Source organism: Marmota monax, unplaced genomic scaffold (genome assembly GCF_021218885.2).
Source record: "Marmota monax isolate L192 unplaced genomic scaffold, Marmota_monax_Labrador192_F-V1.1 WCK01_AAM20220418_F8-fsc00057, whole genome shotgun sequence".
NCBI lineage: Eukaryota > Metazoa > Chordata > Mammalia > Rodentia > Sciuridae > Marmota > Marmota monax.
Window position 1 is genome coordinate 9,161,050 of NW_026693933.1, and position 16,983 is coordinate 9,178,032.

General features: G+C 41.9%; 1 protein-coding gene across 1 annotated transcript in view; it reads right to left on the bottom strand.

The window, feature by feature from the left end:
• The window catches only part of Igf2bp3 (insulin like growth factor 2 mRNA binding protein 3), a 146,592-nt gene extending 129,881 nt beyond the window's left edge, over positions 1-16,711 (bottom strand). Inside the window, exons 1-2 of the mRNA XM_046463626.2 lie at positions 16,180-16,711; positions 14,756-14,816 (exon numbers count right to left, since the gene is read on the bottom strand). Coding sequence (XP_046319582.1) covers positions 14,756-14,816; positions 16,180-16,354 — 236 coding nt within the window. The 5' untranslated portion in view covers positions 16,355-16,711. The remainder of the gene's footprint in view (positions 1-14,755; positions 14,817-16,179) is intronic.
• Positions 16,712-16,983: the final 272 nt, after the last annotated feature.

A 16,983-nucleotide genomic window follows, 5' to 3' on the forward strand; every position in this document is an offset into this window, starting at 1 on the left:
AAAATATACATAAAAAGTTTAAAACAGAAGGTTGAGATTTTGGAGCATTTCAAATATTCAGATTAAAGATACTCAAAAAGGTCTATGCAGATATTCCAAAATCAACAACCACCACCTGAAACATTTCTTGTCCCAAGCATTTCTGATAAGGGACACTGGACCTGTACTGCCAAATGGCATGCATGCAAAGACACTTTGCCGACTTGTTCTATCTGTATGAGTGTCCATTACTCCACTTTCTTGCCAACACCAGATAGTATTCATCATACTCATTTCTCCTAAATTGATAGGAAAAAAAAAATGCCATTATAACTGGCATCTCCCTAATAACTACTAAGACTAGGTATCTTTTTTCTGGCTTTTCATATATTCCCCTCTGAACTACTTCTTGTCCTTTGTCCATTTTTGCACTGTGTCTACCTCTTTGAAATTAGCAGTTTTTTTTTTTACCTCCTAATCTATTATTTCCTTTAAGTTTGATCTCTTTTAAAAAACTATTTTATGCAGTGACGCACGCCTATAAACCCAGTGATTTAGGAGGCTGAGACAGGAGGATTGTGAGTTCAAAGCCAGCCTCAGCAAAAGTGAGGCGCTAAGCAACTCAGTGAGACCCTGTCTCTAGATAAAATACAAAATAGGGCTGGGGATGTGGCTCAGGGGTTGAGTGTCCCTGAGTTCAACCCTCAGTACCCCTACCAAAAAAGACTATTTCACAACTAAACACATTTTAGGAATCAAAGACCTATGTATGTATTGTATATATGAAATACAAATTCTTAACTTATTCAGTGTATAATCCATATTCTACAAAGAAATATAAAGCATTTCTATATATCTGTACATAAGAGACAAACCATGGGATTACGCAGGAATCAAAATCCATCCTTTATCCTCCATGCTAAATTTATTTAGTGCACAAATTTATTATCGAGATAATTCTACTCATTTGTCAGATAATCCAAGAAGTCCTTGACAGATACATCATTTAATTGCCAACAACCCCATGCAATAAGTTTTATTACCTCCATTTACAAATTAAAAAGAAAACAAAACTGAAAGTTTAGTCAGTTTGCCTAAGCAGTGACTCCAACAGAGGTCTGTGTGGATCCAACCAAGATACCACCGGCCCTACCTACCACTGTGCTTTATGTTGCTGTCCCTAATTTCACTCAGTTAATAGTACATGAACATATAAAAGTGTCACTTTTTTCTCTAAAGGTCCATTATATTATTTGGGATGCCTTTAATAAAAAAAAAAGTCGAATAATACCCAGGCACCATGGCACATGCCTATATTCTGCCTCCTGGGTCGTGAGGAACACCAGTTCTAAGCCAGCCTCAGCAACAGAGCGAGACCCTGTCTCAACATAAACAATAAAAAAAGACTAGGAATGTAGCCCTAATAACATGCCCCTGGGTTCGATCCCCAGTAGCTTAAAACGACAAGTTATAGGAGCTTTAATCATCACTATGGATGGTTGTCTTGCCATCATTAATCATAACATGAGTTCAACCAACCTTATTACAAATTGACTATCATAATTTACTCCACTTACTTTATGAGAGGGTACCCCTATAAGAGCAGCTCTGAACTGCTTTGTGGCAGAGTCGTTCCCAAGGAACTCTGAGGAGAAAGCAATTTGATAGGCTCTCTGGTGAACAGAGCCAAAAATTAACCCAGGCATCAAGTTATCCACAATAATCCCAAATACCCATCTGCTAGACGTCATTTACTAAACTGATAGAGCCCTTAAGTTAAACACATAAGAATAGCAAAGTCACCTACTAAGTATACAGGCTCCGCTAGCAACCCCTTCTAGGCTCAGCCTCAAGATCCTCCTGCCTCACACTTGTGCCTCTTTAATCCCAAACAGCTTGTAGTTCCCCCACACCAAGATGTTTCACACTCACGTGCCTTGGCTCCCGTTGTCCCCTATGCCTCTCCCACTCTCACTGGTGGGTTAGCCTCTGCTTGACTTCACTTCCTTCTCTGAATCTATACCAAGTTATCTGTACCAACACCCAGGCTAAGCCTAATGCCCCTTCTGTGTTTCTGGGGCATACCTCATAGACGCTATGACATGGTTAAAACTTTTTTTCTTTCTTTCTTTTTTTTTTTTTTTTTTGGTACTTGCAAAGATTTTAACCTACCTTTAGGAACACTATCACAGCAAGCCACTGCTACTATTGAACATAAAAATAACATCATCCAGGCATTCAGCCAGAACAAAGTGAAAGCAACTGTACTCTACTTTTCTTCAGGGCAGGGTCTTGTTCTTTCTAGCCCCTGAACCTAGAATGGAATAAACTATGAGCACACATCTTCTATCTGCTTAGGCCATAAGTAATAAATTCATTTCTGAAATTTATTTTAAAAAAATGTAGAAACAGGTAAACTGGCACATAACAAATATAGAAATTTAAAATTACACCCACATTTAACTCAAAGAAAATGTGGGTAAATGCAAAACTGGCTGATTTTTTCCCCCACCCCCAGAACTAGGGATAGAACACAGGTCCTCTATCACATCCCTAGTTCCTTTTCTGATTTTTTATTTTGAGACAGGCTGTAAGTTGCCCAGGCTGGTCTTCATCTTGGAATCCTCCTACTTCAAACTCATGAATTGCTGTCAGTATAGGTACACATCACTGTGCCCAGCAGTTTTTATTTCATTTTAACATACAGAGGGCACAACTAAAATGGGATAGTCTCAAGTCAGCATAACATTCTCAGTAGCAGGGTAATGCTGTGCCTAGAACCCTAGAAGCCTCCGCTTGAAAAGATAGTCCTGAAACTCTCCCTGCACACTTCATTGTAAGAAGCTTTCTTTGTTGTCAAATTATAACCAACCACATCAACATAAGAAATTTAGTTTTTGTTTTTTTTTTTTTTTTTGGGGGGGGGGCACTTTTAAATTTAAATGTTCTTATCTTTTTGGCAAAAACAATCCCCAGTTCAAGAAATTGCCAAAATTAGTGGGCTAAGAATAAAGCACATGCAAAGTGTACAATCCCTAGTACCACAGGAAAAAAAATTCCTAAAAGGAGTCCAATGATACACATGGAAGCATGCTTGACAGGAGTTACTATGAAAAGAACAATTACTGTACACCCATGCTGAACAAATGCAGCTATTGAATGAAGGACAGAGAACTGCCAAACTCTGAAGATTCTGAGATATATTAGTTATAAAATTACTAAATTTTAAAGAATCATATTATTAACAATATGATTTATTATATCCAAAAATGTTTGTTCAAGGCTAACCTCAATAACTTATGATCCTGTCTCAAAATTTTAAAAACATGCAAGGAGCCGGGTACAATAGTGAATGCCTGTAATCCCAGCAGTTTGGGAGGCTGAGGCAGGAGGATTGTGAGTTCAAAGCCAGCCTCAGCAAAAAAGCGAGGTACTAAGCAACTCAGTGAGACCCTCTCTAAACAAAATACAAAAAGAGACTGAAATGCAGCTCAGTGATTGAGTGCCCCTGAGTTCAATCCCCAGTACCCCAAAATAAACAAACACTCAAATAAATAAATAAAAATTAAAAAGGGCAGGGGATGTAGCTCAGCGGTAAAACACCTCTGGGTTCAATCCTGGTTCAATCCCTAGTATCACACCCTACCCCCCCCCAAAAAAAAAAGTTTATGGCTACATGCATAATGTATAGAAGAATTTCTGGAAACCAACATATCAACTAACCAGTGGTAAGGCCTGGGAAGCACATGGAGAGAGTGAGATTTGAAAAACAAATACCTTTCACATTTTACTTTGTATTTTAAATTTATTTGAAAGCACACATATGTAAAAATTCACCAATGTACTCAATATTTATACAATATTGTATCTAGGTTATACAATAAGAAAAAGTAATACATGTTCGCTGTAAACAAAAACAACACCATTCACAAATTTCATCCTGTGTGTGTTGGGGGTGGTTTACTGGGAATTGAACCCAGGGGCACTCTATCTGAGCTCCATTGCCAATCCTTTTTGAGACAGGGTCTTGCCAAGTTGCTGAGGCTGACCTTGAATTTGGGATCCTGCCTCAGTCTCCCCAAACCCTAGGATTACAGATGTATGCCACCACGCCAGGCTCCACAAATTTCTACTAAAATGAGTCCACGTTGCAAAACAGAACAAAGATCTTCCATATTTCTGTTTTCACCACCAAATTCATATTAATCCAACTTTCACATCTGAATGTAAGGGAAATAATACTGCAACTGCCATTGTTGACTATTGGGTTGTACTGTATTAATGTTTCACATAATAATCCTACCAGATCCTATGAAGCATCACTTCTATAACCTTCTTGGACCTCAATTTCCTCATCCTTAAACACTACCTTGCATTTATTAAAGAGGTACAATTTGGGGCTGGGGATGTGGCTCAAGTGGTAGCGCACTTGCCTGGCATGTGTGCGGCCCAGGTTCGATCCTCAGCACCACATACAAACAAAGATGTTGTGTCCGCCGAAAACTAAAAAATAAATATTAAAATTCTCTCTAAAAAAAAAAAAAAAAAAAAAAGGTACAATTTAAACCCAGATCTAAGACCTCATATCCTACATCTTTCAAACTGTACCCTTCAGTCCAAAAGGATACATAAGGAAAGAAGCAAGGCTCTTCACCAAGAGGTTTCAGCACATATTCTCCCTTCTACTCTACCAATCAGCAACGATATTCTGAGTCAAAGACACTTCCTTCTGCAAACAGGGTCCTACCAGACTTGAAAACAAAATGGGACAGACACTATGGACTCCACTCCACACACCTTTACTTCTTTTGCAATCTAAAGACACATCCCAATGAGTCACAACCACCAAAGCCACTGCATCTCCCTCTCTGTGGTCCCTGTCCTACTCTCACATCTCCTTAGGCCCTTCTCATACTTCTCTGAAGTTCACTTATAGTAAGATGAAGCTGCTAAGAAAATAAATTAAAGCCAAAAGAAGCCCATTTCCTGTCCTAAAACAGGATGTCAATGTTTTTATTCTATAAATCCCCAATTCTAGACTACCTCTACTGTCTTTTTCCTGAAGGAAGACAACAAACCTAGTTTCAAAGAAGACAAACAAGATTTCTATACTTCAGAGAAGGCAAGGAAACAGGATTCTGCTCTGACTTGCCACTGCAAACAGGATCGGGCTCCTGTGTAAGCTACTTTAAGGATTTGGACAACTTAAATAGAAGGAATGAAGGCAGGCAGGGCAGAGTTGCAGGGCTGAGAAAATGGTTCCTCTGATGACTGGCAGGGCTTCAGGTAGGTCACCTCTCCCAGGGCTTTATGGAGAAATCTTTGGTAAAGCAACTAATAGCACTAAAGAATATATTGTGTATCTCATTTTTATTAGTTTTTCCTTTCTGAAAATAGCAGGTATTTAACACATTCCATAGTATTTTATGGATCAAAGGACTTGCATAGACAAAGAAAAAAATATCTTGAAAGGAGGTAGTCAGGCCTAGTTTTCTGTCTCAAAATCAATTGATCTAACATACCACCTAGTTTGGCAACTATTGCGACCATTAAAGACAGAAATCATTTCAGAAGCATGCACTTTTACAAAGAACCAGATTTTTAAATATGTGAAACTGAGGGGATTTGGGTACTTCCAAAGACATTTCTTTTTTTTTTTTTTAAACATTTTTCAGTTGTTGATGGACCTTTATTCATTTATTTATATGTGGTGCTGAGAATCGAACCCAGTGCCTCACACATGTGAGGCAAAAGCCCTGCCACTGAGCCACAACCCCAGCCCTATATTTTTTATTTTATTTTATTTTTTTAGTTGTTGATGGACCATTTATTTATTTGTATGCGATGCTGGTAATTGAACCCAATGCCTCATATATACTAGGCAAGTGCTCTACCACTGAGCTACAACCCTAGCCCCCAAAAGATATTTCTTTTTTTCTTTTTTTAATATTTATTTTTTAGTTTTCGGCAGACACAACATCTTTGTATGTGGTACTGAGGATCGAACCCGGGCCGCACACATGCCAGACGAGCACGCTAATGCTTGAGCCACATCCCCAGCCCCCCCAAAGATACTTCTTACAGCAAAAGTTTTATGAATGAAATGAAAGGAATGCCTAATATACACTTGCATCCCAAATTTTAAAAAAAAAAGTGTTTAAAGTTATTTTTTAAAATATTTTTTAACTTGTTTATAGACCTTTATTTATTTATTTATATGTGGTGCTGAGAATCAAACCCAGTGCCTCACACATGCCGGGCAAGTGCACTACCGCTGAGCCATAGCCCCAGCCCAAAGTTATTTTAAATTAGCCCATGATATCCATAAATGTTTTGGCCAATAGTTTCAACCTCTGCTTGTCAAACTATGTATTTAACCTACTAAACAGAAGTACTCAATTTGATCTCTCTGATTTTAGAACCTAAGATAGCTTCAGAGAATTTTCCAAATGTATGTTAATAAAAAGCAAAAGAGGGCTGGGAGTAGGGCTCAGTGCAGCGCGCTCGCCTTGCACATGGGAAGCACTGGGTTTGATCATCAGCACCACATTAAAAAATAAAATAAAGGTATTATGTCCATCTACAACAACAACAACAAAAAAAATATTTAAAGCAAAATGACTTGTCCAAAGAAAGTTAGCTCAAAATCACAAAAAAATTTCTAAATATTCCAGAGAGTAAGTCAATAGTCATACAGCAATGGGATATCCCACTATTTCAAAAAAGCCTTGTCCACTGAACAAGAGGATCTATTAAATGTAGGAGATTTTTCCCATCTCTAATACATAATAAATAGAATATGCTTATATGTGTCTCTGGAAATTAAGAAAATGAATTAAGATACAAATAAATGAATTCTGGAAAGACTACATTCCAGTTAGCTCCAAAGTCCACAATTCCCATCTATTTACAGCAGAGCCAGAGGCTGAGATTTAACACCACCCTCATTCGCTTACCATTGATCTAAATCACAGACTCTTAAGTGGTAACATCCACAGCACAGCTGATCACGCCTTCCATTCTCCACAGGCTCTCTTCACTTCTAGAAGGTCACAGTTCTCTTTTGTCTACCTGCTTTACTGCCCTCTCCTTCCTTCCAGAGCCTCAGGCTCAATCCCTTGGTGATCTATCCTGACTAATGGTTTCATGGCTTCAAGGTAAGCTAATGAAGACACTAATTTTCACTTAGACTTCTTACCTTCAATTGAGCTCCACTGAAGATATAGCCAAGTACCTACCCAACTTCTCATTTGAATTTCTAGTTAAGTATTAGAAACAAATGCCAACATCAAAGTTGCCAATTTCTACCCAAGAATCTGCTCCTCTGCCAAAATTCTTCATTTTGAAAAATGGACCCATTTTCCTTATACCTGATTGCTTTGACCAGAAAAAAAAAAAAAAAAAAGGCTTTTCATTTTTAACTCTTCTCAAACCTCTCATCTAATGCATCAGCAAATCCTATTGGCTGTTCCTTAGATCACTCTGAACAGAGAATGGCCACTACTCATTATCTCCATTACTAATATCTTCTTCCCAAGGTATTATGTTAGGGGCTGCCTCCCCATTTCCAATGAAGTTTTCAGATATTGTGTTTGGTTTTTAGGATTGTTTGTTTTCAATGACTGTTTTTGCAGTGGGGATGGGACCCAGGGCCTCATTGATGCTAGGTGAGTGCTCTATCACTGAGCTATATCCCCAGCCCTGTTCCAAGCATTTTGAAGCCACTTCACCAATTTGTGGAAGATAATCTAATGATGGCCAATACTGCAGTGCCTGGAGGCATATGCCTGTCTGTAATTCTGGCAACTCAGAAGGCTGAGGGAGGAGGATGCCAAGTCAGAGGCTGGCATGGACAACTTGGTGAGAGCCTGTCTCAAAAATTAAAAAGGGCTGGGGATGTAACTCAGTGATAGAGCACCCCTAGTACTGCCCAAAAAAGAAAGAAAAAAAAAAAAAAAAAACACCCATTTCTCCCTCTCGCTCCATGCATGCCACTCCTCCATCCTCCTTTTTGGTTTTGTTTGTTATTCGGGTGTCAGGGGTTGAACCCAGGGGCGTTCAATCACTGAGCCACCTCCCCAGCTCTTTTAATATTTTATTTTGAGACAGGGTCTCACCAAGTTGCTTAGGCCCTTGCTAAATTGCTGAGGCTAGCTTTGAACTCATGATCCTCCTGCCTCAGCTTCCTGAGCCCCTGGGATTACAGGCATGCAACACCATACTCTGCTACATATCCTCCTTAAATTTGGACTGGCTTGGTGACTTGTCTTGATCAATGGAATGGAACAGAAGCAACACTCTTGAGCCTCCTGTCTCAATTTTCTCAACCACTGGGATTACAGGCATGTACCACCAGGCCCAGCTGGGATCTATCTTTAAGTGAATAAGCAGCTTCCGGTTTCACTTGGGGCAGTTGGTCACTGTGCTATTAAAGCTGTTCAGGCTACTACTGAATGATGAGATACTGTGTGGAGAAAGATCAAAGAAGAAGCCCATGGGGCCAGTTACATGAGTGAAGCTTTCTAAGAATCTTTTTGCCACCCTTAATAAATGACCCAAAATGACATCACATGGAACAGAACCAATGACCTAACAGACCCATAGCATCACAAGAAGATTGGAGTGGATTTGTTAGGCAGTAATAGATAACTAAAATACCATGATCACAATAGAATCTGCTCCCTATAGAACTATCTGATAATGCCAAATATTCTAAGAACTTGGGACTCTTTCCTCTTATACTTCCATTGGATTTTTCTTGGACTACTTCTGTGATAATTTCAAACCATTTCCTAATCAAATTAAATGGTCTCAGGATAATTCTCTAAAAAATGTACAATTGCTGTACTATGTATTCCCCTTCAGGGCAATAAAATTCACACACTATGTTAATATTTATAACTATTTACCAATACTGAACACTTGCCAAAATACAACTTCAGACCATGGTAAATTATACCCTTGATTTTAATGGAGCACTCAAAACATGCTTGCCACCAGCCTTTAAGCAAAATCCTGGCAGTCGAAGCCAATTTGTAAACACAGATTTATGGGGCAGAGAGTCTAAGAATGCCAGTCCTATCCTTTGGTCACTGCTACCACACTGCCACCTCCTGTCTTATGACTCTGAAAGCCTGAATCAGAGGCAATAGTAGATAAAGGAAACTCAGCTAAGAATAGCACAACTAACCATCTTTCCGCCTCTCCTTCCTCCCAGACCAAACCAACTGCCAGCATTACTAAATGGATAATTCATACCTTTCAAAAATTAGTTACTGCTAGAAAAGCTGCTGCCTGAATGCAGCTAAGGACAATTATAATGGAGTCACCTCAAATAGATAAAGGTAGTTCAACAGCTTCACTTTAAAATCAACACAACTGCAGAGGTAGTGCTCATAAAAGGATCTCAAAGCATGGCAAAGATAATTTCCCACTTGCTGACTGAATGAGGTACATAAGCAAAAGCAACTGAGCTACCATACTACAGAAAAATTCACGTCAAGCTCCTTAGAGGGAAAACCTCATCTCTAATTCCAAAAGATACTTTTGAGCCTTAGCTGATAACCCATTTATTTCAAGCAGAGTGAAACCCTCAGAACAAAACATGCCCCCCTTATAGCTTATTATAAGGGCATTTGGCCTGAACAGAGAATGTCAGTGATCAAACAAATCAAAAGAAAATCCAAAAACAGAAGCCAAGATTCTCAATTCCCACTGGCTCCAGGGGCACACATCACATTTCTACAATATCTTTCTCTGGTTTACTGTGGACACATGGTAGAAGTTACTTAACATTTAGTTTCTAAACATTCTATGAAGGCCAAAGTCACAAATCTTTCAGGCTGGGGATGTGGGTTGGTGGGAGAGTACTTGTCTAGCCTGTGTGGGTTTGATCATCTGTGGGGGGAGGCTTGTAAAGTAGATATAATCTCAGTGACTTGGGAGGCTTAGGAGGGAGGATACCAAGTTTGAGGCCAGCCTCAGCAACTCTAAATAAATAAATACCTCAATAGTAGAGTGACCTCCAGTTCAATTCCTTGTACAAAAATAAAGAGAAAAAAAATCTTTCAAGCTGCACTGAGAAAACAATGAATCAAGTAAAATCCCTCCATCTACAGTTACACATTGCTGATCTTAAAATGGGCACTCCACAGATACCTTTGCTTGTTAATTCGTAACAATCGAAACCTCAAGTATCTGCATGTGTGAGAAAGGCACTACACAAGATTCACCTGTACCATACCTATAAAGAAGGGGTACTGTTATGCATACCTGTGCTTAAATGTTCTACATTAAAATTAGCTATGCCACGCAGCTTGGTGCACACAAGGCCCTAAGCAACTCAGCAAGACCCTGTCTCAAAATAAAAAATAAAAAGGGGCTGGGGATGTGGCTGAGTGGTTGAGCACCCAGGGTTCATTCCCTGGTACAAAAATTAAAAAAAAAAAAAAAAAAATAGTTTGTGATATCCTAAGACTTTGAAGTTGGCCCACAGTGAGGGTTTATACATGATGGCTAATGGGCACACTGGTGGTCATGGCACCATCCTATTCCGTACTTTACTATTTACTATTAAAATACAACGCTAGCTTCTAAATGGAGACTTAAAGTAAAATGCATTTAAAACCTCATCCAATTTATGTGTTAAACAAGTATTCCAAATAAAAGTTATTATTTTTTTTCAAGAACATTTGAGTTTAAAGGATTCTCCTTGGGAAAAAAACATATATTACCTATAATATTATGCCATTTTCTCTCCTTTATTTAAATATGTTTCCTGCTACACATAATCCTAATCAAGGCCAACAGCTAAATTGTGAATGTTTGATCAAAAATAGTTAGGCTGTAGGCAGGTGTGGCAGTACACGTCTCTAATCCCAGCTACTCAGAAGGCTGAAGGAGTATTGGAAGCTTGAGATCAGCCTCAGAAACTTAGCAAAACCCTATTTCAAAATAAAAAATAAAAAGAGTTGGGGATGTAGTTCAAAGATAGAGCATCCCTGGGTTCAACCACCAGTACCAAAAAAAAAAAAAAGTATAAAAATTTTTCAGAAATTGAAAGTTGCAGAAATTTAACTAAAAACCACCATCCTGTTCCCTCCATGTCAGCAACTTTGCCATTCCCTCTCCCATGCCCAACAGCCCACAACATAACAAAAAAAGGACAGTGCTATTTATATAATCACATACGGGTTCATACAATGCCAACAAGATAGAGGTGGCTCTTTCAACCAAACTCAGCTAAAACAACCTTTCTTTCTTTTTTTTTTTTTTTTTTTTTGAGGGGTGGGGAGAGAGAGAGAGAATTTTAATATTTATTTTTTAGTTTTTCGGCAGACACAACATCTTTGTTTGTATGTGGTGCTGAGGATTGAACCCGGGCTGCACGCATGCCAGGTGAGCGTGCTACCACTTGAGCCACATCCCCAGCCCCTAAAACAACCTTTCAAAGTCACAACTATTTCCACACTCACCTTTACCTCCAAGAGGAAAAAAATTTAAGCGTATACCTTGAAGTCACCCCCAAGACTTCCTATGCTGCATCTTTTATATTTGTAACCTAAAATGCAACCCAATGTAATCCTCTCTTCATTTGGTATGTAATTGGATGTGGAGGACCTCAAGCTCTATATGGTACTACTATAATCTTCCCCAACTGAAGGATATCTGAATGCAGAAAAGCCACATTCCTTCCACATTCCCTTGAGACTTGGGTAATCAGGAAGTAAGCTTGGTCTGAACCAATCTCAACAATACCCCTTTTCGCACCCAACAGTGCTAGCAGTTACAGCTAGGCCAGTTTGCCAAGCATCCAATCACCTCCTGGACCTGCTCCCCTGTTTAGTCAGTGCAAGTCCATTCATCCATCTCAGAGTGCTGCCATAAGCATTCTCTGGCACCAGGTTCCCAATATGCCTTGCACAGCAGGTATAAAGGTCACTGCTACACAAAGGGGTGTGGCTGTCTCAGATGCTCACGTGATGATGGGATGGAATGAAACTACTTCTAAGCATTAAGAGCACAATTTGGGGGCCGGGGCTGTAGCTCAGTGGTAAAGCACTTACCTTGCATGTGTGAGGCACTGGGTTTGATCCCCAGCACCACATAAAAATAAAGATACTGTGTGTTCATCTACAACTAAAAGCAAAACAAAACAAACAAAAAAGAACACAATCTGGAGCCAAGCACTGTGGTGTATACCTGTAATCCCAGCAGCTGGGGAAACTGAGGCAGAAGGATCACAAGTTCAAAGTCCACCTCAGCAACTTATTGAGGCCCTAAGCAACTAAGCATGACCCTGTCTTAAAATTAAACATAAAAAGGGCTGGGGATGTGGCTTAGTGGTTAAGAGCCTCTGGGTTCAATACCAAGGTCCAGAATAAATAAATAAATAACACCACACCACCTGAAATCCAGCAGGCTTACAGGATTGACCTGAGGCAATCAACTTGCTATCAAACCCCACCATTGCCACCTCTTAACCTAGCCATAGGTACTGGGCACATGGTCCCCAGGATGCCTTCTTGGCCCTCTTCCAGACCCTGCACAAATGAAACAATCCAGATAAGGAAAACTACATCATAGCTCCAAGGTTCAGTTAAAGCAAAATTGTAATGTAGATTTCCAGCAAATTTACCAAGGCAGAAAAAGAAGGCTCTACTTTTAAGACATTTCAGCAGAAGCAAAGGATTTATAGTACTCAGCTGTTCTTTCAAATCAGTTTTTATAAGTCTCCAATGTACTCAGTCCTGTTTACTTTGCTAGCAAAATACTATCATTTAAAATCCTAAGCATTTTAGCTAGTGAAAAATGAGCTTGAAAATTTAATCTACATTATTAATAAACTGAAGAAGTTTTCCACTGATAAATATTTGCTGCTACTGGTAACATTTTGCTTTCTGTTTTCCAAAAGAGGAACTTGTGTTTATTATAAAGTAACAAGTAACTAAGCATATTTTTAGGCTGCAGCAAAAGCCTTTAAGAATAAAACAGTTGTTACCAGACAATGTTTCTAATTTAATTCCCTACACATGTGGAGAAACTAACCTCAGATTGTAAAAGAAAAGCAGAGGATAAGGTGAATTACATGCACGTCAATGAACTGTAGAACTCAAGACATTTAGATACTCTGAAATGCTAAAATGCGAGTTCTTCAAATAAAATCATTTGCCTATCTTTAATACAACATTTGATGAAAACTAAGGGCTGGGAAAGGAGCTCAGTGGTAGAGTGCTTCCCTAGTATGCTTGAGGACCTGGATTCAATCTCCAGAACAAAAAAAAAAAAAAAGGAAAACACATTGACTAAACATGAAACCAATTAGAATTTGTAGAATGTGCTTACAGTTTTTTTTACCCAAGGTAATCAACTCATAGATTTTATCTTTAAACTTTCTTTGAGGGGATATGACTTCTCCCTTCATTTTTCAATCCTGTAAAACTAAGATCAATTTAGATACTTTTCAGTACCCATTATTTTAGAAGGTTCTTAAAAAGAAGTATACAGTACTATAACTTGATCCCTACCAAAATGCCCAACTATAATTAAATAAGGTCACTTGACTATCTCTCCAATTATCCTAATGAAAATTAAGCACATAAAGAAAGAAATCCACAAAAATCCAAACCAGTTCTGCACTATATATGTGAAAATGCTGTGCCTGGGAGAAAAAAGTTCAATCTAGAAACAGGCAGAATTTTTTTTTTTTTTTCCTGCCACCTATCTCTGCAAAGCTAACCCCTCAGGCTCTCCAGCACACACACACACACACACACTCACCAATACTTAAGGAGACACAAGCAGACCTGGTTTGAATTAACTTCAAGCTTATTGTTTGGCACAGGATGGGGGAAGGTAGAAGGCAGTAACCCTAACCCCACTTTGCAAAACCCACAAGGGTACAGGCCAACCCCAGAGGCACTGGGAGGGACCAGTTCCTTTCCAGTTAGAATTACAGAGCCCTGAACAGGCCTGCACTAGAGAAAGAAGCCATTTCTTCAAAACACTTCAGTGGCTAAAGAGTCTGCAAATATTTTGTAAAGTGACACACTACATATGCTCTTGGAGAAGAGAAATCCCACTGCTGAAATAGCACAAATCTTCCAGACTTCACTATCTCTGGGTGGTTATTTGTATGCAGAAATCATACCAAAGGGCCAGGAAGCATGGACAAAGGCAGTGTATGCAGAAACCTGCATAACTCTGGAGTGATTGAAAGGCACTTCTGGGTTGGAGAAGCCCAGGTTCACTCACATATTCCAACACTCACTAGCCAGCATACAGGGTTTAAAAAAAAAAAAAAAAAAAAAACCTTTCCTCTCAGAAGCGCCCACCATGGTGTCTCAACCAAAGAAAGAGAAGGCAGGGCTGCCACACCAAAAGAAGTGGACAGCTACCTTCACCTATCCTGGACCTGTAGGTATGGGGATCATCCATAGCTTCCTAAATCTGGCAGATTCTCAAAGACTGATCCTAGAGATTGATTTCCTGCTCTAGTAACTTGACCTGCTCTGCAAAGAACATTAGCTGTGAGAGCTTCCTTGACAGACTTTTATAACCAGTAACAATAAACCAGCAGCAGGGGCCACAGACAAGCCCTCTATTCCTTCCCAGAATTATCAACAAACAGCCTTGCCATAAACTTAAACCGAGGGAAAAGACAAGAAAGGCCAAGCCATACTGCAGTCACTTAAGTGTAAAAGAAAAAGAAATTGTTTTCAGCTGTGTTTTGTCTTGCCTCCTCAAAACTGGGTAAGAACAAAATAAGCAAGCTCACCTTTGCCTTTTGGGGACCGAGTGTTCAACTTCTATGGGTTTCCCGTGCAGTTCCATTTTACCTGTGGAAATACAAGAGGTGAGACCTTCGGTCAGGTTCGGCGGCTCTCCCTACCCTAAAGACCTACACAGACTAAGCGGCGACACAAATGGTTCCTGACACCCGGAATGGACCCCACGGCCCGGACGAGGCTCAAGGCTGAAGAGAGTAGCCAGGGCCACTAAATAGGAAGCTGACCCCCTCAGGTGGGTGTGGGTTTTAAACTTACAGATGGTTGAGGAAAGAGATCAATTGTTGGACCCACGATCTGGGTAACATTCTAGCCCCCCCCCCCCCCGCCGCCGCCTCTCCCCCCACATCAAAGAGTCACCCAACCCAAGGTCCGCAAAAGGGAGGTGGCCACTACTCTCATCTCCTGGACACTCCCCAAGGGGCAAACTCGGGGGAGGGGGCGCCCCGTCCCTTCTCTCTGTTCAAACCCAGGCCCGACCCGAACACTTCGCGGTGGAGAGGGCAGGGAGTGGCAGGAAGGGGTCGGGGACAGCAGAGGAGAAAGAGTGTACAGCCAGAGATATAGCTCAGTCAACTGAACCCAGGCGCCACCAGCGGCTAAGCGTCCCCATCAAGTCTGAGCTATAAAGAAGCCAAAAGGCACAGGATTCCCAAAGGGTCCCCACTGCATCTTTCCTTTGAGTGTCCCACGCCAGCCCGAGGTCCTACCACGCACTGTCCCCGGGGCCGAGAGCACCCAGTCACCCCCAGAGGCCGCAGTCGCCCAATGCTGGGGCCGGGAGAGCGGCTAAAGGCGCAGCACCGTGGCTGTGGCTCCCTTTCTGGAGACAGGCGGCCGCCTCCGCCCACCTGCCCCCTTGCTTGTCCGACGGGGTGAAGTGGAACCCGGTAATCCGGCCCATTCGCTCCTCTCCAGCAGGGTGGAGAGGGAGCGCTGGGCCGCTTGTGCGAGGCACCAGCCCGCGCGGCCTCACGGGCAACTGGGTCGAGGGCACTTTCTGTTCTCCAGGGCCGGGGGACAGAGAAGCAGACGCTGTAAATAACGTCCAGAGGAAAACACCAAGGAAGAAGAAACAAGCGCGCGTCTGCGCCCGGCCTCGGAGGCCCCGGGCCTGGAGCACGCGCTGGGCCCGGCCCGGGCGGGGCGGTGGGAGAGCGCGCCTTCCAGCCCGCGCCGGGGCGGTCTTGACAGCGCGTCTGCCCTCGCCGGGCGAACGTGGCCCGGGGGGGCGAGTTGCGGACCCCAAATTGCAGCTGAAGCCGAGGAAAGCCCCGTGCCCCTACGCGTGTGAGCGCTCGGGCCTCAGCCCCGCTCCAAGCTCGGGCCGGGCCTGGGGCCCCGCGGAGACGCCCGGCCCGCTAGGGCAGGCGGCGCAGGGCCGAGGCGGACGGGCGCCCGGGCTGGGGCCCACCTGAAAGCGCCTCGATGGCCTTGAGGGCCCAGCTCTCGTCCGGACAGTCCACGAACGCGTAGCCCGTCTTCACCAGGAAGGGTCCCGACACCGGGATTTTAGCGTCCTTGAAGATACTTTCTAGGTCCGAAGGGGCGGCGTTCTCGCTGAGGTTTCCGATATACAGTTTGTTCATTGTTAAGAGTGGTCGTTTTAGAAAAAAATGAGAAAAACGAAAAATTAAAACCACCCACGGTGATGGATGGATCCGGAGGGTTTTGTTCTCGTCTTCTCGCCTTTAAAATACACAAACACAGTAAGAACCAAGTATAAGAACGAGAAGCGAAAAATCGGATCCGAGGGTTCTTGTTTTTCCAAGTATTAAAAAAAAGAGAAAGAAAAGAAAATGCCTAGCTACAACCCAAACGCATCAACGACTCTTCCTAACTCTGAGGAGGAGGCGGGATTAGCGAGAGAAAGGAGGAGGAGGAGGGGAAAAAACTACTTTTTGTCTCTTCTCCCCAACCCCTTTGGCATCGGCCAAAGGACTGTGAAAATATCACACTACGAGAGGCAGGCGCCGCCTCCCCATAAAAAACCCAGAAGGGTGACTGGCAGGAGGGAGGGGAGACGGAGAGGAGGGAGGAAGGCGCAGGAGGCGGAAAAAATCCGCTCGGAGTGTCCGGCTTTTTGAATGAGCCACGTGTTCAAACTACAAATCAACGTCTCACGTGAGGAATCCCAGCGCCTCAATTAGAATGGGTTTCGGAGGAAAGGGAGGAAAAAAAAAAAAAAAAAGAGCAAGCGAGAGGAAGAGGGGGAGGG